This window comes from Setaria viridis, chromosome 9 (genome assembly GCF_005286985.2).
Source record: "Setaria viridis chromosome 9, Setaria_viridis_v4.0, whole genome shotgun sequence".
Lineage (NCBI taxonomy): Eukaryota > Viridiplantae > Streptophyta > Magnoliopsida > Poales > Poaceae > Setaria > Setaria viridis.
Genome location: NC_048271.2, coordinates 54,912,572 through 54,934,901, shown reverse-complemented (window position 1 = coordinate 54,934,901; position 22,330 = coordinate 54,912,572). Strand labels below are relative to the sequence as shown.

Sequence of the window (22,330 nt, the reverse complement as noted above, 5' to 3'; positions counted from 1 at the left end):
TCCATTCACCCATGCAGAATGCCAAAAGTTTGCTTTCTTTCCGTTGCCCACCTTTACTACTGTTGAAGCATAGAACAGATCCCTGTCGTTCTTGTCACAAGGGATATCGAGCCCTACCCATGGTCTCTCGCTATGTTTCCACTGAAACCAACACCATTGCATTCTCAGGGCTCTTGCAAGCCTCTCAAGGTCGAGAATCCCAAGTCCTCCCATGTCTTTTGACGTGCACATTGTTGGCCATTTAATCAAGCAGTGTCCTCCGCTAACCATTTCCATGTTTCGGACTGCCGACTAGTGATTGTACGCCGCGCTCTCCTCACTTCTGATAGCTAGCACACAAGAGACAAGGAGTTATACTGGTTCGGAAAAAATCCCTACGTCTAGTTTCGGCAGGAGTCATGTTCCTCGGATAAGTGCACTGGGCTTACAACGAGGTGCTTGCAAGCAAGCGTTCGTGCGATGTGTGGGTGTACGCGTTGAATGAGAGAGAGAGAGAGAGAGAGAAATGAGGCCCGGTTCCCCTTATATAGAGCAGGGAACGGACAACAACGTTGAGAAATGGAGGGGGTCCCCGACCTCAGAGGTCGTGGGTTGTGGCGTGGTTGGATCTTCCTTGCACCAAGAGGCCTCCTTGTCCTGTCCCTTTGGCTGGTCGTGGACTTCGCACGCCTTGTACGGTGGCTCCTGTGCGACGTGTCCACACCTTGTACGGTGGCTCCTGTGCGGCGTGGGTTGCTTATGCACGGCTCGGCCGGCTCCGTGGTGTGCTCCTGTCCCGTCTGCCAACTCTGTGGCAGTGAACAGGGTGCTGTTGCTGTCGTCCATACTGGTGATGAATGGGCAGGCCGTGATTAGTGCCTGGACAGGGCGCGCCGCTTGTCCTGGCTTTCCCTGACCTCTTTAGTGCGCTCACGGCCGTTCCTCACCGTAACGTTTGTCGCTGGGTCCTACCTCGCCTGCGGGACCGTACCGGGCCTGGTGCGGTGGCATGGCCTTAATCTTGACGGGTCTCCTGGATGGCGAAGGCGATGGTGACGTCGGGGCGCGTGGCCTCATCTTGCAAGTCGTCCTGGGCGGTCCGAAGGTTGTTGCCTCATCCTCGGACCCCCTAGTTAAAGGTCAGCTCCCCTCACCCGATCATGTCTCTGGCGTGGGGCGGTCAGGAGGGCCACACTGTGCATTTAATGCCTCTCATATGACACAGGTCTTCCTGAGTCAACCCCGCCCCCGAGCTGGCTGAGCCAGCGAGTCGTGGCTCTTATCTTTCGACCAAGGAAGGTTGGGTGGTGGGCCGCAACATCGTCTGCGCCGCTTCCAGAATGCTTCTAGCTGTTAGGCCTTTGGCTTTTTGGTACCTGGTTGCCTTAGCCCCTTGCCTGAGGGTACCCTACCCGTCACAGTCGATCAATCTACTTGATCAGTCATTTTTGTGCCGGGAACACTGTTAAGTGATATACTAGTTCATCAACCCGTGCTCCTGCACGGGCTAAAATTTTTAAAAATTATTGCATTCTAAAGTTATTTAAAAATTAGATTCCCTAGCTAATAATCAAAATTGTTTATCTATGACTCTCTCATTTTTTTTAATATTCTAACACAATACTCCAGTTTTGATTGACTTTAATTAATAATACTCTATAAACTTTTTCATCCAAATTCATACTTTTTTCACTTTACAATGCATCTCCATACATTGTGTTTAACATTAGAATCAATAATTTTCATCACTTCCTCCCGTACATGAATAAACGGTCTACATGGTGACACACATCAGGCATATATACCTTTACTTAGTAATTCTATATCAATAACGATATACATAGGTAATTTAGAATCATATATTTATTTACTTTTGAACATTTATGTACAATGAACATGCACACAATCGGATTAAGATTTATATGCTTACTTCATGTTATTTTTAATAACGATATACATGGATATTTTAAATACAAATTTAGAAGGATATTTTAAAAAAATTTCTGATAATATGTATGGATAATTTAGATGAATATTATGGATTACTTTAAAATTTTATAACGAGGAGGTGGGTAATTTAGATATCGGCTTAGGGTTTAATTTCGAATGTTTTCATAATGATAGCTAGCGGTGGGTAATATTTTTTAGAAAATATAATAGATCAATGGATATGGTTGTTAGAGTCTACATGATTGATACTCCATATTTTTTATTTTTGTGAGAATTTCCTAACGTGTCTTGTGAAAATTAACGCGGAGTATCCAATTGAAACACATAGCTAATAATCAAAATTGTTACCTTGAATTTTCTCTCATTTGTTAAATATGCTAACCCGATACTTATATAGTTTAGAAAATAGAAATTTAGTCAAAATATAATCAATTAGATCTAGCTATCTGTTTTTCCTCATGAGGTAAGTTGCATGTTTTCCCCGATGCAACGTGACGTGAGCCTGTCATCAATTACTTGCTATCTGAGATGCCGATGTTTTTTCTCCGCGCGCGAGGAACTGCAGGATTGCCACGATCGGAGATGGCCGGCGCTAGTTTATCTCCGTGCGTGAGAGGCAGCTGTGTGATTATCGTGATTTTATCTATTTTTGATTTATTTTAATTAAATCAATGGCTGTGATTTTGTTTTAAAACTCCTCCCTCATATGGTAATTGGACTATTGCTTTTTATAATGTTAGTGGGGGGCAATTTTAATGCAAATTTAGGGAGTTATTTTATTTTTTTATTACAGTATAAGTGAGTAATTTAGATGAAGATTCGAGGTTACTTTAGTTAATTATTATAATGGCAGAGGTGGGTAATTTAGATATGAATCTAGGGGTTACTTTATGCTATTTTCATAATGACAGAGGTTGGTAATTTTTTAGAAAATATAATAGATCTAATGGTTATTATGATTTTAATCTACTGAATTGATGGCTAGATGTTTTGCTTTTTTGAGAGAATTTTTAGGATTTCTTTAGTGTCCACCTAGGATCCTAGATGGCTTCGGGCTTCAGAAGAAACCTCCAATTAGTAATAGTAAGATTAATTGTGATGTTAACACACGTTGTACTATTGTTTCTCTCCCAGCCGATAATAATATTTTTCCTTTCCATCCTGGTAGCCTTCCACCGAACTTGTCAATTAGTGCATGCAGCATGCCACCTCCGTCTCCGTCTGATCGCTGGCTTGCGTGATTGCAGGCAGGCAGCGTCATCGTAACTCGAAACCGGAGCGGCTTCCATTTGGACTTCGGAGTGAGTAGCCAGACTGCCAGAGGCATCGGAACCCGCAGAGGCCATTGCTGCTTCCATTTCCGACGGCAGTGTGCAGTGTCATCATCCCAAGAAAGAGGGGACGCAACAAACAAACATGGGAACCGAATGAATACTCTGCTACGCTAGAGAGGTAGGTGAGTGACGCAGACATGTCCTAGCTTAGCTTCAGAGGAAGAAGATGCTCCACCTCCACACCTGAAGGTCCTCAACCCCGGCTGCAACACATGAACCGCCCGCACCAGGACCATACGCGCTAGTTGATGATCATAGTGATGTCAAGTGGAGAATACTTGTAGTATCATCAAGTGGAAGTTGGGTGCTTGAGATCACCAGATTCCTTCTCGGTTGTCTGCTTATGAACTACACATGCAGCAGCAGAGCCGAACCTAACCGCCGCTCTTCTCTGACTAAGCTTTGACAGAATGAGATGCCCATTCTGTGCTCAGCTCCCATCGATGCAGCAGTTTTCCTCATCCGATTCTGATCTCACGCGCCATACAGTACACAACTCGCAGCACAGGTAGCGACCATCGGGTGCATGTCAAGATCCCAGCTTCTTCTTCTTCTTGCTAACTATGCCGCGGTAATCACAGGAGGGTCATACGATCGGAAGTCATCAACCAGTGTCCATAGACGCTTTGCTCCCGGCCGTAACCTACAAATTCGCTTCGTCTCTGATCTTTTCGATTATTACTATGTGGTTTACGTTTTCTTTGCATTTCTCTCTTTCCATTCCAAATTCCCCAACATACTAGGATGATTAGGGAGCGCAGTCCACGTCTCGCTCACTGTACAAGAATTCCGGCCATCTCTTCCCACCGTGACACCCGGACTCGCTGTGCTCCCAATTGCTTGGTCGTCGGAGTCTAGCATCGCAGCTGAACCGCACAAAACTTTCCGTCCAAATCCTTCCATAATCCGAGATCGAACATTCGAATGAAATGACGTCCGGTGAGTGTGCGTGTGACATGTGGACCAGGCAGACGTACGCGCACCACAACAGAGCTAGAGGCAGAGAGTTTAGCGGCTTGGTGGGCCGGGGATGCCGCCGGAATCGAAGTTATCGCCAAGGCCTGCACGATGGAAGGCGATCAACGACTGTTGTTGAGGAAAAAAAAAATTCGGTGGGGACGGTCGGCAAAGACCTCACCGTGAGGACCTGCTCTCGATTTCTGCCGCGTGACCACCCGACCGCATCGACGCTCGCGCCCTCGTTCGCAGGGCAACGCAGGCTCGCGCGCTCGTTCGCAGGGAACGCAGGCTCGCTCGCTCGGCTCTCTCCAACAGCCGCTGGCTCGGCTCAGGCCACGGCTCTGGCTCGAAATTGCAGCGGCGGCAGTGGATGACGGAGACGACGGCAGCGGATGACGGTGCAGAGGCGGCGAACGACGGCTAATGCGGCGGACTTATGAATCACAGCCACTAATGCAAATAAGACATTTAGTTCGGTCATGGTACTAGCTAGCTCCAACACCCCGATCAAGGTGAAAATTCATGTTCATCTTCATCCGTTTTCATGGGATACGTCAGGCCAGAGGAGACACAGTACGCTAGAGAGAAAAATGTGTTTGCATGTCATACTCGAGGCATCCCATCATGTGAAGCTGGAGGCGGCGACGGCACTGGACGGCGGAGGCGACGGCAGAGGAGGACGAGGCGGTCGTAGGGGGCGCCAGTGGGCAAGGCGACTTCGGCGTACTACGACAGCCGTGGTGGAGGACGACGGATGCGACAGCAGCAGAGGATGAGAGAGATTGACGGGAGATTGGTCGGACGAGGGGACTGAGGTGGACCACGGCAGGACGGCGATGGCGGCGTAGGATGCTGGAGGTGACAACTTGCGGAACAGATGTGGCAGCGGCTCTCGACAGGGAAGAAGGAACTGAGCCGTCCACTTCGAGACGAGCACCTGAGCTGCATGCGTTGAGCCGAGTACGAGCGTTGTGGTCGCTGAGGTGTCGATCCGCTTGGGTGGCCACGCGGCAGAAATCGAGGGCAGGACCTCATGGTGAGGATTTTGGGACCGTCCCCATCTAATTTTTTCTTGTTGTTGAGAGCCATCGATGGAGCAAGCAAGATTACCGGAGACACAGGTAGCCATCTTGCCTGCAGGGGTGTTTGGGAGATAGGGGCTAAACTTTAACCTCTGTTACATCGGATGTTTGACACTAATTAGGAGTATTAAACATAGGCTAATTACAAAACTAACTGTACAACTCCTAGGCTAAATCGCGAGACGAATCTATTAAGCCTAATTAGTCCATGATTTGACAACGTGGTGCTACAGTAACCATTCGCTAATGATGGATTAATTAGGCTTAATAGATTCGTCTCGCGATTTAGCTTAGGAGTTATACTATTAGTTTTGTAATTAGCTCAGATTTAGTCCTACTAATTAGCGTCTGAATATTCGATGTGATAGGGCTAAAGTTTAACCTAGTATCCAAACGTTACCTGCGTCTGCTAAGTGCTCACTCCTGCTACTAGGAGTATACTAGTTGTAGCATAAAGAATATGAAGAGGGCCCGTCCGGCAGCTGAACCTCTCGCCGTCGGTCCACTTGCCTCGGCTATCATGATCTACGATGCCCAAGACGTCCATTCCAAGGTGTCACGCTAGATACAATCAAAGAGCCGCGCAACACTTCCCTTCCCGTGACATTTCGGGTTCCAAAAATCAATGGTGCAAGCTACTGGCTCGTTCAATTTATTGCGAAGCACATCAGCATTACAAGTACCGAGATCATTTTCACATTTTTTCTCTCTCTACCAGAGTCTGACAGTGCTGGGTGGTCTAAAATTGAGCCCCCAAATGTAAGTAGTAATCAGTAATACACTTCATTTTACTACTACATGGCAAACTCAAATCCATGTGGAAATTGTATCCGAATGGGAATCCCGCGTTCTGAAACGGCCTGCCAACCAACCAACCAAATCATCAAGCAAAGCATATGCAAATCAGTTAAAACTTCCGTAGTGCTGCTACCAAACTGCTGTTCCGATTCCGATTCACACTCCGACGGCCATGACAAGAACGAAAGAAAGACGGGGAAGAAAACTGTACACCGATGAGTCCAAGGTCCTGCTCTACATACTCAAATCTGCATGCACGCCGGCGGCCGCGCACGCGCTGATCATCTCTCCGGGACGACGGTGGGGGCGACGGGCGGTCGGTCGGCGCCGGCGCGGAGGCCGCCGAGCCAGCGGCCGGCGCCGGAGGCGAAGAGGGAGAGCCAGGCGACGAGCGGCGTGCCGAGGAGGACGAGGCCGACGGGCACCATCCAGAGCTGCTGGTGCGACGGGTGGAACGCCACCGCCCACCACACCAGCACGCCGGCCCCCGCCAGCCCCACCCCCGCGACGCCCGCCGCGGCCGCCCACGCCGCCCTCCCTTCTCGCTCCGCCGCCCGCTCCCCTCCGGCGCCGCCCATCTCCAGGGCGACGAGGCCGCCATCAGGCCTCCTCCCTCCACCGCCGACGGCCGCCTTGGGCGCCCCCTCTCGCTGCGCCATGACGACGGGGCCGAGGCCGGCCTGCTACGTGAAGGTGCAGGTGGAGTGAGCTCGCGCTGCTTGCTGGGCCCGTGGGCGACTGGCGGGCGCCAAGTGAATATACAGTAGGAGTGGGGAGTACGCGGGGAAAGGGAATTGAAGGCTGCTGGGGAGGGGGTCATGTGGGCGGGCTTATCTGGTGACGCCAACCCCAGGCCAGGCCTCACGCGGTCACGCGACGCGCCACCGGGGTTTTCCTCCATCCACGTCAGATCACAGCCAGCTTTGAACTCGCCCACCACCTCATCCAGCCAGCTAATCTTTGGTTCGGTTGCTCCGGATGACAGAGGAGAGGCTTCTGCCGGCGAGGCGGACAAGGATGACATGCCGGCGTGCCCCCTGCCCCGAGAGCACGGCTCGGACGGGGCGTTTCGTCGTATCGTGTCGCGTACTACGTGAAACGACAGAGCACGGAGGGGAACTGTGTGACGCAGTTCGGTGTACTTGAGCTTGTTGTGCCAGTGTGCCACGCAGCGCAGAGTTCGCGCCTTCCTCAGCACGTGGTGGGTCCTGGAACCTGGAAGGATTCAAGGAAGCGCGCGCTCGTGTTCCGGACTTGTTCTGCGTCCGTGTTGTTTTGTCAGGTAATGGTTGTTCTTCCTCGCTTCATTCCTTATGCAGGAGTGTATTGTTCTACAGACAACAAGAGCCTGTGAATTTCTTGCGCTTAACAAGTGCACTAGCTAAATTGGAGATCATCACTGTGAACGCACAAATTGCACTTTGGAGTGTCCATCCATCAGTTCAAGAAACACTGCCACTAGCAATCTAGCATTATTGAACCTAGGATAGAACAAGATACTCCTACCACAATGCTGCGCGGGTCCCTCAGCTCAGAGGCTACCCTCCAAGCTCGGAATCAAGACAAGTCAGGATTAGAACTCTAGAACCCAAGAAGCTCCCGTCGTCGTCTCCAGCCGGTCCTACCCCGTTCGCCTAGGAATATTTGCTCTCTGGCTAGCACGAACCACCACTGATGCCGACTCATGAGTTGCGTTACATCTGTTCACAGGTGCCCATCATCTTGCCAAAAGCTGCTCGGAGTAGGGCTCACGACGCTCGTGCTCCTGTTCTATCTTCTATGGCGGGGCGGCCCACCATTTCCCTCCTCTGCCATTGGCGGTTTCAGCAACAGAAACTGCTGGCACGGGAATATTTCAGGTGAGGACTCAAATCGATGTGAGAGCACGGGAACGAACGCGCACATTGTTGCGGCCACTCAGATCAGCCTGAGGACGACGGTTCCGACCCTCCTCTTGGACCTTCTTTCTTTGCCTCCCGGCTGCTGGACGTCCCTGCCGCCTGATTAACTCGTACGCTGATTGATGGCGGCCTAACCACATAAATTCATCCGTGGCAAATCATGGCGGTTGCTCACTGGCTCCTCCAACTGACGGATCAGAAGAAACGGCAACCTGAAAGTCATCTGATAACGCGTGCTTTTCACCTATCACCAAGATGTGCACAAGTGGAGATGAAGCAGAGACGAGCATGGTATCTGCCGTTCTTTGTAGCATGCTAGGTTCCTACCATAAGTTCACTGTTAAGGTTCTGTTTGGAAAGATTTCTCCCAAAACGGCTTCACCAGTGAAGTCAAAACCAAGTCAAAGCCAGAGAAGTAAAAAATAGTGGTTTCACCTGGCTTACAGTTCATTTTAACCTCGGCTTATAAAATGGCTTCACGCTATATTGCTTTATTTTGCATAAAACAGGTGAAGCCAAAGCTGAAATAAACCCTCCCTAACGGCGCCTAAAACCAGCAGGCTGCTGCCTACTTCGACTCACATGCTATTAACCTACATTACTTTTTTATAAAGTGAAGATCGGGGCAATGAAAGCTCCTCGAGAGGTTTCCTTGACGGGTAAAAGTCTTTCCACGCTATTGCGCACTGGCTCGGTTCTAGTCGACTTGTCGAAAGCCCAATTGATCTGCACTTCTCTTGCCGCAGATACCGTTCGCGTGGAAGCACCGAGCAGGCACTGACCACATGAACGTCTGGCCGTGGTTGCCTGCACATCATCGCCTGTGGCAGCTCCGGCATGATTGTCGGTGTCTGAAAACAGTTAAGAGATCACTTCAACTGACATGCCAAAATTCACCCGGGGAAAGATGACAAACTCCTGCGGATGATACTATACTACCACAGCTTGATTTGTCTCACATTGGAATCAAAATAAAAGCAAACCACCATATAGATACAATGACAGTGGTAAATCTCAATGCAGCAGCACTGTCTCCGTTAGTAAAGGAGCTGGACTTTCTTCATAGTTATGAAAGAGCTGAGTTCAAGTGGCACCTTGAAGAACATAATAGGGACATTGTATTAACCGAATGACAAAGTCATGGTTCCATTTCTCATCCCATTAGGATGGACAAAGATACCATGGGAACATACAACAAGAATAAGCAGGCTCAACTTATGTTACAACTAACACTACAGGTCAAAACTTCCTCCTAATCCGAGTTCTGTTTCTCCTCAATGCTTGATTTGCTGAGGATAAACACACCAAGAATGATCAGACCGGCGCCTGCAAACCACTGCATAAACACATCTCCATGTCAAAAAAGCAGTCTTAAGAGCAATACAAAATAATCTCGAAACAACCATGTCAATTTAAGGGAACATGTTATAAGGATCAATAAAAAAATCAAATTGCATTGAGTATTACCCTAGTTAGTTTGTTGATACTGGCAAGGCTTAATTGATATAGATCATGTAGTATTTCACATACAGATGTAGAGGATGATGTTATATATTGATGACTCGTGACCAGAAGCCACCTGCCATGGGCAGTATCCCATGCTGATGCACCAATGTGCAGCAATTTATTATTCCAATGTGTTATTATTTCTTCCATATGAATTAGTTGTACATATCAAAATACCAACGGAATTGGACATCTCTTTCATTATGTGACTCATCACATATACCAGGAAGGCAATACGGAAAGGCTTTCTTTGACTATGAGGAAGAACCAAGTTAATTACAAATTTGCATGGTTAAACATAAGGCAAAAAAAGCCAAACAAGATGAAATGCTGCAAACTCCATGGCATCTGATTTTTTGTATGCTGTTTAGGGGTTCCTGAACATTCTTATCAGTCTCCACCTCATCTGGGATACAGTAACTCCTATACCATAAAAGAAGCAATTCGGGATGGCAATTGGAAATCTTGACAGAGACCATAAATAGAACAAATAAATGGAGATATGATGATCCTTATGATGCACTGCAGAAAATGGAGAGTTCCCATGTTACCTTAGAAGGCAGGGGCTCATGAAACAGGAAATACCCTGCAAGCCCCGATGAGATGAAGTTCGCAGCAAAGTTTGTGACTGTTGCCTGGAGGGACGACAAAGCTTTGAGGCTGTTGACATAACACCCCCACATTGTGACGTTGAAAAGTATCACCATGCCATATTTGATCAGCTGTGTTAAACGAGATCAGAGTAAGTGACAGTGTAAATTGTGCCATGAAGCAGGGAACTGAAACCCCAGGCACATCAGTAAGAAAGAGTTCTTTTCCCCTTAAGAAAGAAGGCAGATGATTGTTTTTTCCCTTTTTATTGGATGGATAGTATTTCCCATCTCTTGTTCAAGAAAAACTTCAGCAACAAAGTTGATAGTGCTATGTGAGGAATTCTTCCTTTCGGTTTTTGATGATTGTACCAGCTTTAGCTTACAATGGTTATTCAACCTGCTGGGACTGAACCCCTAAGGTCTTGGGTAGGTATATATAAAGTATAAACTAGTGAGGCGTTCTTCACGAATTGCGTATTAATACTCCAGCGCATCATAATAGCGTTTAATTCCACTTTTGAAACATGTCCATGATGTCAGCGCCTAGTTTCTGCATGTGATCCCATTTGTGTTCATCAAACAAAGAGGGTCAAAATCTAAAGTCAAATTCTCCAGCAAACACTTCCGGACGTAAGCAAGTAGTTCGTGACCATGAACTCAGCATCAAAATAAATTGACTAGCCCGAAGCTCCGAAGCCGACACAGGAAAGGAATCTCAGATCATATAGGGAGAGCGAGCGGTAGAGAGGGATGAGGAGGGGGTAGGTTGGTGTCGCGGTACCAGAGTAGCGAAGAACTTGGCGGAGATGGCGGCGAGCGCGGCGTTGAAGCCCGCCGCGAGGGCCCACCCGTAGCCGCCGCCGTTCGCCATCCCTCCACCTCACCGGGGATCCGCTCCTCCTCTGAATCTCTGATTTGCTGGACCGATGGTGGAACCGGCGGCAGCCGGCCGTAGACGGCCAGGGAACACAACTGGGCTGAGGAGCCCCAAATTGGGAAGCGGGCTTTATTACCAGGCCGAATAAGCCCACACAGTACATGGGCTCTCCTAAATGTTAGTATGGCCTCTTCTGGCTTTGTCACCAAGGCCCATATACATATGCTGGTCGTGACTCGGATGCCCTAACCGCTTCGGCGAAGCCGGCCGCCGGGCGGTTGGCATCGTCCCCAGTCTGCCCACGCCCGCGCCACCGCGCTGGGCTCTGCTGGTGTTTGGATTCTTCCTAATCTTCGATCCCTTGATCGTTTATGAAATTCAGTCTTCGGTGAAGAACAGGCCTGCATCAGGAATGAGGCATTTCATTTATTTGCTACGCACCTCCGATCCTGAACTAATGCTAACCTGAAATATTTTCTTCTATCACCAGTCTTCTTGATTATTCTCGTTTGCAATCACTAGCTGCTTGTTGGATTATTGAAAGAAGGTTGCAAGGAAGCATCTGTATGTACGCACTGTACGCGATGTCTTGAACATGTCACTCCGGAGTTTGGATGCACAGATTCATCAGGCGTTCATTTGAGATGTTCTTCCAGGTAACGCTCCTTTGAGACACTTTTTTTTTAAGAAACCTTTTGAGACATACTATGTCATGCATCGCTTTGAGGTCTACTCCCTCCGTCCCTTTTTATCTATCGCTTGGGAAGCGTGATTGTAAGGGCAGCACACTTCTCAAGCGACAGTTATTAAGGAACAGAGGGAGTATATATTTACATAAGAAAACATATGGACTATCTTTGAGCCATGTATCATGTACGATATCTCTGTTGAAAAATGTTGTTCAAAGTTTGTAACTGCACTCATTTAAGACCATAGATCGATATTGCCATATTTGGAATGTCTATCAGGGGCAAATACTGCTCCGCTCTTGACACGAATAATCTTCACAGTTATACTTGCTCATGGATAGTTTGAGCATGGAATCCTGAACTGCAACTATTGTACTCTTTCCACACACTGTTTTCGCCTTCTAAGTTGAGAGATCTTGTCTTTAGCCATGGTGACAAGTTAAAGAGTGAAATGTGCTGTCTGGATTCTTAACTAGGTCCACAAACTAAACTAAGGATATGGGTCATTAAACTGCTAGTAATTCACTCCAGTGAGAATCTGGATTCTCTCTCATTTTAAAAGTTTATAAGAACCTATATTCTCACTTGGAGATGAACCACTGGAAAAGATTAAGGACACGGTCCTCATTTTCAGACTCTATGAATCTGTAAGTCAGAATCAATAAAATTTTAAGGAGTCTATTGCATTTCCCTCCAAGATATAAATATATTTTCTTAATTAAAAAAGTTGTTCCATTATTTCCCCTATTATATTGGTTTGCCTGTTGTTTTCCTTTTTGGTTTTATGGTTGGAACCTATACTGTTACTATTCAGAATGCGGATTATTGTATATGCACTGAAACTGTTAAGCATTTTTTCTTGCTCGACGTATTCAAGCTACGTACCTGGCGAAGACTATTGTGTACGATACTATACTATGTCTATGCCGTAGCTGGTGACGAAGCCATTGACAAACGAGAAGTGCTACACGCATGTTAGGTCACATCAACCAAAAGACAATCACATCGGCCGGAATGCCATGCATCTTATGACTCTGCACAGAGACAGATGAACATTACAATCACATTTGTTGATCAGAAACATACAAAATGGAAGTAGAAGAAAAGAAAGGAAAAGGAGCACCAATAACTTTCAGCTATAACCATATAATATATCACATGCACCATCCCCATATGCATGCATCCGCGCCGCAGCGTGCACACGCGCACGCGCACGGCGCGCCGCCGCCCGCCACTCATTTCTCGAACACGCAGAGTCCAAAGTCGCCGTCCCCGCCGGCGGGGCCGAGCAGCCCCTTCCACCTCTCCGCCTCCTCCCTCCCGTCGCTGTTGAGGAACAGCAACGCCGCCATGTCATCATCCTCACCGTGCTCCAAGCCCACATTGGCCATGGCGGCCGCCGGCGCCGTCGCCTCCAAGCTGCCGCCGCACTCCGTGGGACTGAGCTGCGACGCGACGAACTTGTCGAGCGCCCTCCAGTCCGTGGCTACCTTGTCGGCCCGCGCCTTCTTGCCCCGCCTGCCGCTTTCGGCGCCGTCCACCTCATCGGCCGACGACGCTTGGCTTGGGTTGGGCGCGAGCGGCGCCGACGGGCTCTCGAGCTGCGGCAGCTCGACCAGGTGGCTGGAGTACTGCAGCAACACGGCGGCGCCGTCGAGCTCGGCCTCCTGCTTGAAGCGCGCGCTCTTGGACTGCCGCCTGATCTGCGCGTAAGCCGAGTTGGGATCCACGAACGCCGCCGCCTCTGCGGCCTCCGCGCCCATGACGCCGACCTCGCGGTAGGAGTAGCTGGACTCCCATGCCATCGCCATGCTGCGTGCCGGGTATGCTGTCCTCTTCTTGAACGCCCTGCACACCACCCAGCCTTCTTCCTGCAGCACAGAAGAAAATCATCTTGTTAATTAGATGTGAAATGAGATTTGCAAAATAGTGAAAGATGAAAATTATTTTAGTTATATGTGAAGTGAGATTTTCAAAGCAGTGAAAGGAGTTAAAAAAAAGGTAACCGGCCATTTGCCTTTGCCTATCTGGCTATCTCCACTGGTTGATAGTGGAGTGCTGAAGCATTACCGGCACTGTGATGAGTACAAGCAGTATCTAGCTAGTTGCATACAGCTCGCAAACAATGGCGCGTGCAAGAACGTTCACACTGGTAAACCCTAACTAGAACATGCATGCGCATGCATTTCTATAGGAAAAGTTTTTGTTAGTGGTGAGGTCAGAAGAGTAGAAGTGTTTGGAAGTTTCAAGGGTCAAGTCTCACAAAAAGGGAGACTTATCTTGTGAGATCTAGAAAGCAATAGGAGGAGCATCTGTGGTGCTTTGCTACTGATGCATTGTATTGTCCATCAGTAGTGCTGCATGAGTTAGACATGCACGCGTGCATCTTGGACTAGCTTCATTTATGCGCACTACTTTAGAGCGAGATCTCTTGGTCTCTACAATTGAGACATTAGCTTTTAACATATTGCTAATCTCCTGCTGCGTTACACATGTTTATATTAAGGTAAAGAACTCAACAAGGTGGTTGCAGTAAGCTAAACAAAGATGGTAACTAAATTAAGATGTGTTATAACTTATTAACCAAAATCAAGTTATTATTAGATGTCGTGAGCGTAGAAGAATATCAACTGTGGGCAATATAATCTGCTTGAAAGTGGAGAAGTATCCACTGTAGGCAATAATAATGCACCAGTACTCTTTGACTTGTGAATTTGGAGTAGTGGAATATAAAGAAAAGAGTATGCTTAGTGGTTAGTGCATCTATGCTGTGAGGGTAAATTAACGTAGATCATCACGGAGATCATGAGGGGGAGCTTGCCTGTGGCGGCGCATTCTCGTCGGTCTCGAGCCGGTACTCGTGCATGATCCAGTCGGTCTTCTGCCCATTGGGCGCCCTGCCCTTGTAGAAGACGAGCGTCTTCCTCATGCCGATGAGCCGGCTCTTGTCGTGCACAGCCTTGTCCCTCCCCGTGGCCTTCCAGAACCCGGCCATGGTGGCCCTATTGGTCCTTGTCCCCGTCGGGTACTTGCGGTCCTTGTAGCTGAAGAAGTACCACTCGTTCTGCTCCTCGTACCCGATCCCGCAATGTTCTTCATTAATTTGCAGGAAAATATAGGCACAGAATTAATATCAGCTTCCATAATGCAAGCAAAAAGGGAGCTTGCTAACTCCAAGCACATAATGCATCATGACGTAGTATACCTTGGAGATCCCAGGGCTCGATGCGGTAGAGATCGATGTCGCGTATGACGTCGAGGTCGATCTTCTGGGAGGCCACCTTCTTCCTGAGGTAGTAGCCGACGAGCTCCTCGTCGGTGGGGTGGAACCTGAAGCCAGGGGGCACGCATGATTCCATGGAGTCCATATGATCACCACCACTAGCAGCACCTGAGGATGAGAGCGCATCAGATTCAGCGTCGCCTCGCTCAGCCCCTAAATATCCATCCACCCAATGCAATGCAAATGATATAGCTCGCGAGTGGCATGCTCTACTCCTAATATAAAGAAAGAAGACGGCAAGTGCTCGCATCATTCGATGGGAGCGAGCCTGCATTCTTTATAGTGGGAAGGAACAGCAAGTGCTCGCAGGAGTATTTTACAGTGAATGAGTGTGGCATGCAGTACTGCTGTAGAGACAGAGACAGACTGGACTGAAGAGGCAGTAGTGTTGTAGTGTGTGTGGGTTTCAGTGCTTTAGAAAAATACAGTCCAGCCAAACAGCCTTGAGCCATGCCTGTTGGGACTGCACTGTGCACTGTAGTAGGATATAGGACAAGGTACGGCAAAGCCTGGGGCAGGGCACAGGGACAAATGTAGGTAAGCTACAGGCCTGCGAATCATGGTGTCGACTGTGGAATCAGGGGGCATGTGGGCTATGGTGAGCAGTGAATCATAGCGCCACTGCAGCCGCAGGATGCGTGGTCTGGCCAGGCCTCGCTCCGGTGCAACTTGCAGTCAGTGAGCAAGTGATTTCAATGTGTACGTCCAGCCGAGAATCTGTGAGCCTGAAGCTAGAGATTATAATTAGGGCACATAATAGTTCTGAACTTGCTAATAGGTTAGTTAGGAACTGCTAATGATCCCCTTGTCATGCTGATCGACCATAATGCATGTTCTTTTGAGATGGATGATGGTAAGCCTAGCAAAAGCTTTTGCACAAAATGCTGTAGTAGTAGAAATAACAAAAGCTGATGGCATTTGCTAGTTTTTGCCGGGCGGCCGGGAGCTAGCTCATGCACGCGCTTGCATGCCTGCCGCCGCCGGTCGTCGTGGTGGTTAGAAAAAACATGGATAAGATGGGTGGGGCTGGGAGAAAAAGATAGAGAATAGAAACGTGAGGAAGGGCGGCCCTTTTCTTGGATCAGGCTGGCCTGCAAATAAAGCTACTGATCAGGCCTCCGCCGGGCGCGCGAGGCAACACAAACACTCACAGTCACAGAGCTAGTAACAGGAGGCAGGCAGGCATGCACAGACGAGGAAAAGGTAGGCAGCAGCCGGGCCCACACGGCCTCTGACCGCGTTGTCTCTTTGTCGAGGAATTCCATGGCACAGCACTACAGCAGGAGGAGACCACCCCGTTTGCGGCCTGCCTACATGAGCCTATATTTGCTGTGCCACCATACTAGTAGAGATAGAAACATGGCCTTCATTCTCGGCCCTGCTGGGAGAGAGGAGCAATGCAATGTGTGTGACTGGCTCATGGGGCACGCAGGAATGGCAGCTGCTGTCTGTAGTGCACCTCACCGTAGTGTAGGATGGATCATGGATGGAGGGGGGCAGAGGAGAAGCTAGCTAGCTAGGTCCAAGCCATGGGTGATGGGGAGTAAATCATTTTTGATGTTCCCCCTTTGGCCTCTTGTGGGGTGCAAGTGCATGCCTTGCTGCTGCATGCATATGACTGCATGAGAGGGGGAGATAACTTTCCATTCAGTCATCACTAGTGGATCTCCTTCCATATTTCCTGCCCCACTAGAGAAATCATAAGTAAAAAAGGTTGTTCACTGTATAACTACCATATTTGTTTAAGGCCCCGTTTTGGAGAGTTTATTTTGGCTTCGACTTCACCAGTTTTGCACAAAACAATGCACTGTAGCGTAAAGCCATTTTGTAAGCTGAGGCCAAAATGAATTAGAAGCTGGGTGAAGCCACTATTTTTAGCTTCACCGGCTTTGACTTCATTGGTGAAGCCGTTATGGGAGAAGCCCTCCCAAACGGCCCCTAATTAGTTCATGTTCTAAAATGCAGGAATTTATACTGCATGTCAATTTCTAGAGAAAATATGTAAATAGTATCCTCGAAGGGGGTATCTTATGAGCCAAGCACAAATGAACTAGGGACTTCATTCTTTAAAAAATTAACAAATTTGAGTTTATTATATTAGAGATAAGAAGAGATGCATGACATGCCCGTGAAAGCACCACAACTGAATAAAAAATGCACATATATATCTTCTCTCAGCAGATTTCTATGACTAGAAACTAGTGTAGATCCTACTTGTGTTCCTCAAAGGTCTTGCTAAAAACTATTGATATTCCCTTTGGTAACGTTATGTCTTTGAACAAAAGGGCAGGCAATTCTAAGCATAACTACACACCTAGAACTTTACCCTAACATTTTAGATTTCTCACATGAAAAGTAATATTAATGGATTCTTAATCAAAAGTCATCTACCTGTAGCAATTTAACTTATTTTTTGAACTTATTGCCAAAAGAATAATGGTGAATGTTTTGCATAGGAGATTGTGCCCATGTCCTAATAAAAACAAGATAAATCTGGCTGAAGGTAGTATATAAAGATGAAGTGATGGAACCAATCTTATAGGTGCTGAAATCCTCAGCAAAAAGGTTTTATATTACACATGATGCAATGTGTGTGTGAGAGAGAGAGATGGTGGTCCTATAGCTATGTATAGAATGCCTCAGAAGGAACAAGCTTCAGTTAATTGATTCCCAATGGCCAATGGGCTGTATATAGCTAACTTGTACTCCCCCATATATATGTATTTTTTCGGTTCATAAACACATGCTGTGTTTACAGATACCTTCTGCATCGATCATTCCTATTGTACCAAACACATGCAATGAAATCACACATTTTACTTTCAAATTAATGTCACGCATAGATCTTTAGATTATGCACAAGATAATCATGTATATGCAAAACCTATCGTTCTTCTGAAGCACTAGAAAATATGGATTCAAGTAAAACCACATTAAGAGTTCAGACTTATGCTTGATCGACCACCTAACTAAGTGCAGCTGGCAATGTACAAACATTTTTATTCGCAGTTAATCATTCATTTATCTTTTTGCGAAAAGTGAAATAAAGCAGATAAAGAATAGGTATGATCATGCTAAATGCTTTTTTCGGATATAAGCATATCCATCATGCGTTTTCTGAAGATAGATGAAAATATGATTGTACATGGGCTCAATCAGGAGGACGTTCACACACGTTCTGATGATTTTCACAGACAAACTTTGGCTAGCTTCACCACCACATAAAAAGGCCTTACTACATTTCCTTATTATGCAGGTAATACCAGGATGCTGAAGAAAAAAATATTTTAAATAAAAAAGGAGCAGAATGCACTCCTATATGCAAACATGCATGTAAAGATAAGCAATATTGATTTTGTCATCTGACTATAGCTTGTAAAAGGGATACGTGTGCATGCCTACAAGCAAATTCAACAATTTTAACAATATGATTTTTAATCAATGTTTCCAAAAATACAAATATATCTGTAGTTACTTTTACCAAAGTATTTTCTCTTACTACCCCTTTACTTTTTTTTTCTGTCCATTCCTACGAGGACCAATTCATGGGGCAAAGATGTATATATGCCTCCTTGATCTGTAGATATATATGATATACAACACCACGCCATATGTAACATAAGTTAATGTGGCTCCGATGGGTGTGTATCTCTGGATTCTCGAAGACTGAAGAGATCGTGAAGAGGAAAAGTAGAGGAGAAAAGGCACCTCTCTCTCATTCAAATACACCGGCTGTCAGTTACAGTATTTCAAGCAGAAGGAAATTAAAGAAAAGATCAAACAAAACCAGATCAAAACTAAACGGGCAAGCTAGCTAACGCATCAACATGAACGTATGCCTCATCATCGGATCGATCAGCCAAACCATGCATAACCAGTACAAGGAATTCCAAGCCTTGAAACTCACCTTCGATGATCGATCACCTACTGATCGATACCGGTTAGTCGCAGAGCTCTTGCCAGAGGAAGAGTGTATGCAGGTGTTCTTGATCTCTCGGAAGCTGGCTAGCTTGTGTTTGGAAGAATAAATAGCTTCAGGAGGAGAGCTTTGTGCTGGAGAGGTATAGAAGAGAATGAAGGAGAAAGGAGGGGGAGAAGGTGGCGAGTATAAAAAAGGGACGGGGTCGCTCTCCTTTCCGTCGCGCGTGGGCGAGGGGAATGAAGGCCTGTGGGCCCACGTGGGCCCTGCTGATGACATCACGCCTTCTTCTTCTTTGCTACTCTTCTTCCCCTTTCCTCTTTCTCTCTGGCTCTGGCCTCTTCGATCTCCATGGTCCATGCATGTGCTGCAGTACAGTCTCACAGAACAAAAGAACCTAGATAGCAGTAGCCTGTCTTCAATGGAGCCTGACATATACTTCGCATCTTGCTGACAGACTTCGCCATGCTAAAGCGAAGCCTAATTAGCTGTTAGCGGCCACCAGTTTGCTAGCTACTTGCAAGCCACGTTTAATCTAGCTAGTTAGGGCTACTCCGAATATCATCGAGCTTGAGCTCCGTAGATGCATGCATGATGGTACTTTGTTCTGCCTATTGTTATACTTAATTTCAGATTTCATTACTTGATCTATATATCGGTGAACTATGGTATTTAACTATGACTCTCGAACTTTTTTGAAGAACTGGCAATAATTGAGGTCCATAGATTTAACCCTGTTGCAAGAGAGAACATAAAACACCTGTTTATAACTAATCTTTAATTATGACTGTGATTATATTTAGGTTCTTCGTCATTTTCTTTCACAGGAAAAATGGGGCATGGATGCATGATTGTAAAAATGCTTTTCATCTGTGGCTAAGTCTGGTTTTGTTGCAATCAAGTGCATATGGTATTACAAATGGTACCACCCTGTGCTTTCAGCTGTTTGTATAGGACCATGCTGCCCGGATGACAGGTGAACAAATGCACTCGGCTGTAGAGAGCTGCAGGCCCCGTACAGTTGTCCAGGTATCATGGCACTAGCTAGGTTTCTGATCAATCGGTCCGCAATTATATTTTGATTTATTTGATGCATTTTAATTAAGCAAAGATGCGAAAAAATTAAATGCACTTGGGGTCCTTAAACTTTTCCCGAATTCTCGCTTAGGCTCACAGACTCTCAAAATGAGGATACATGTCATTGGCCATCCAATCTTGTTGAGTTGTTCACGATCTAGGTCTAAAACTACGGACCCGATTCTCACTTGGAGCGAACCACTTAATTAAAATTGAAGTATCCGGATCCTCACTTTCAGAATCTATATACGGACTTAGGTGAGAGTTTAAGAAAAAACTGAGGACCCTGTAGCTAGTGCATTTAATTTCACTCTATTAATTAAGGTGTTAATTTTATTATATTATCAGATGTAAATATATCACATACCGACCTAAAGTTATTAGCTAATAACAGGCAGCCGCATCACTTGGCAGAGAGATTGAAATTTTCTTCTCTGGTTGTCATGCAATACAAATCGGCCTTGTGATTATTATTTTGTGTCCTACCTAGAAATTTGTGCTGTCAGCCTTAGAGCATGCACCAAACTGATGAGGGACTAATTGCATATGTTAGCCTTAGCCATTAGCATTTAATCGATTATATTTCCAGAAGCATGATCAGGAGGAATTATGATGTCGATAACACTGGGCCGTAGGCATGCATTACAAAACATGTTGTGCGAAGTATGATGCCACCTACTACCACTGTTAGGGGCAACAACAAATTCTTCTTTGATAAGAGTGAATCAAATTTGGGAACCCTCACATCATTCCGGTTCTCATTGCTTGCTTGCTAGCTAGCTCCTGATCAACTCATGATCAAAGAAAAGATATTTACAATGATGTGGTGAAAGTGAAAAAAAAATCACATATTAAATTGCGCGCTTTGTGTGTAGCCTTTTTTCCTCATCCTCTTCAATTTACTTGAATTTGTAAAAGTTTGTCAATATGAACAGTGCCATAGCTTTCTATATGCCTTTACCAACTTTACACTAGAATCCAACTATAACTAACGGTATCATGAGCTGAGTCAAGAAAATCTACGGAGTAGCTAGTGTTGATTATTGTTGATCATTATAAATGTGTTCTAATTCAACAAGACCACATATATATAGATGATAAAGGCAATAAGGATGGTCAAAATTCTTTAAGGTAAGGTAGGGCACGCATATATCTATAGATCTTTTCTTTTTGTTCAAGCAAAGAAAGTTCAAAAGCGAAGAAAGTTCAAAGGTGTGCCTTTCTTCAGTAATAAAACCTACCTTTCTGCAACTTCACAAAGGCTAGAGTTCCAGAACTAGTACATATCTTCTTTCTTTTTTTTTCATGTTTCAGAGACTAAAATTCTAGGAGACAGATTTTAATTAGTTCTCTTGGACCAAGTTCAATGCCTTCTTTTTAACGGAAAGAGTTCATTAATCATTAGTACAACATTTGTTGCAAAAATCAGCGATGTTACCTAGCAATTCTGTGCCCGGCCTGTTTGTGAAAAGCACACACCTCTTTCTTCTCCTCGAACAACTTATTCTAGTCATGTACGTTGTCTTTTCTCTCTGCAAAAAATTATGTGTTTGGTGTGTACTTGACTAATAACAAACTAGTACTTAGAGAAACATGAACCGGGGTAGTTCAGGATATGTGTATTCAATTGGCATCGTCACTGCAAGAAAACAATGATGCCCTTTTTGGTTTAGGGACCATACACATGTGTCTAGATGCAACAGAACCCTCAAAGACCTAAGGGATAGCTAGCTAGGAAAAGATTATGGACACAGGGCCCCGCCGGTTGCGCAATTTGCTTGGCCTCGGCATCATGTTTCTCGCGGGCGAGTGACTATAATAATTCCGCGCATACCGGCGCCGGCCCCCCTTTTGTTCCTCATCGATCAGCTTTGAGATGAGATGAGATGGATGGAGGTCAAACAGACACGGGATGAGCTAAGCCAATTCAGCCGGGGCCATGGCCTGCACTGCACCGGCAGGCGGCAGCTAAGGTAGCTGCTAATGATCGTGCAGGCTCAAGAGCAATCTCACGCGCGCTGATCCCGAGGGAATTGAACCTGCCCTGCCCCGTCACCGCGACATTCCCTGACTGAATGCGCTTTTGCTCCCTGGGCGACACGTTTTCAGAGTCTTCAGGCTCGCTAAACAGTTGTTAATTCAGGCTGTGCTGTGTGGTAGACCCGCCGTCTTCTTTCCATCTTTCTTTCTTTGGGGCAGGATTAGTGGTGCGGCATTAGGAAACAGGGCCAGCCGGATGCATGCTCGCTTTTCATGCATGTCTCCCCTTTGTGCTTCTTTGCTGCTTGATCCATAGGGCAGATATTTCGGTGCTTCTTCAAATGCATGGCCTCCTCCTGCATGACCCTTCATTCAACCACTAACTAGGAATTAATGTGCCTC

At 46.5% G+C, this 22,330-nt stretch overlaps 3 protein-coding genes across 3 annotated transcripts; all 3 read right to left on the bottom strand.

Moving 5' to 3' along the window:
- Positions 1-5,931: 5,931 nt before the first annotated feature.
- On the bottom strand, positions 5,932-7,072 carry LOC140221435 (uncharacterized). Its single transcript, XM_072291050.1, has 2 exons — positions 6,346-7,072; positions 5,932-6,165 (listed from the first exon to the last, which is right to left on the bottom strand). The coding sequence occupies exon 1, from the start codon at positions 6,760-6,762 to the stop codon at positions 6,385-6,387; it is 378 nt and encodes a 125-aa protein (XP_072147151.1). The 5' UTR covers positions 6,763-7,072; the 3' UTR covers positions 5,932-6,165; positions 6,346-6,384.
- Positions 7,073-9,041: 1,969 nt separating this feature from the next.
- LOC117835878 (uncharacterized) lies at positions 9,042-11,044 on the bottom strand. The gene is made up of 3 exons (XM_034715197.2): positions 10,885-11,044; positions 10,062-10,232; positions 9,042-9,340 (listed from the first exon to the last, which is right to left on the bottom strand). The coding sequence occupies exons 1-3, from the start codon at positions 10,972-10,974 to the stop codon at positions 9,257-9,259; spliced, it is 345 nt and encodes a 114-aa protein (XP_034571088.1). The 5' UTR covers positions 10,975-11,044; the 3' UTR covers positions 9,042-9,256.
- A 1,630-nt stretch (positions 11,045-12,674) lies between these two features.
- Positions 12,675-19,061, bottom strand: LOC117836548 (NAC domain-containing protein 37). Its single transcript, XM_034715999.2, has 4 exons — positions 18,860-19,061; positions 14,875-15,060; positions 14,491-14,762; positions 12,675-13,540 (listed from the first exon to the last, which is right to left on the bottom strand). Exons 2-4 carry the CDS (start codon positions 15,035-15,037, stop codon positions 12,905-12,907), a joined length of 1,071 nt encoding a protein of 356 aa, XP_034571890.1. The 5' UTR covers positions 15,038-15,060; positions 18,860-19,061; the 3' UTR covers positions 12,675-12,904.
- Positions 19,062-22,330: the final 3,269 nt, after the last annotated feature.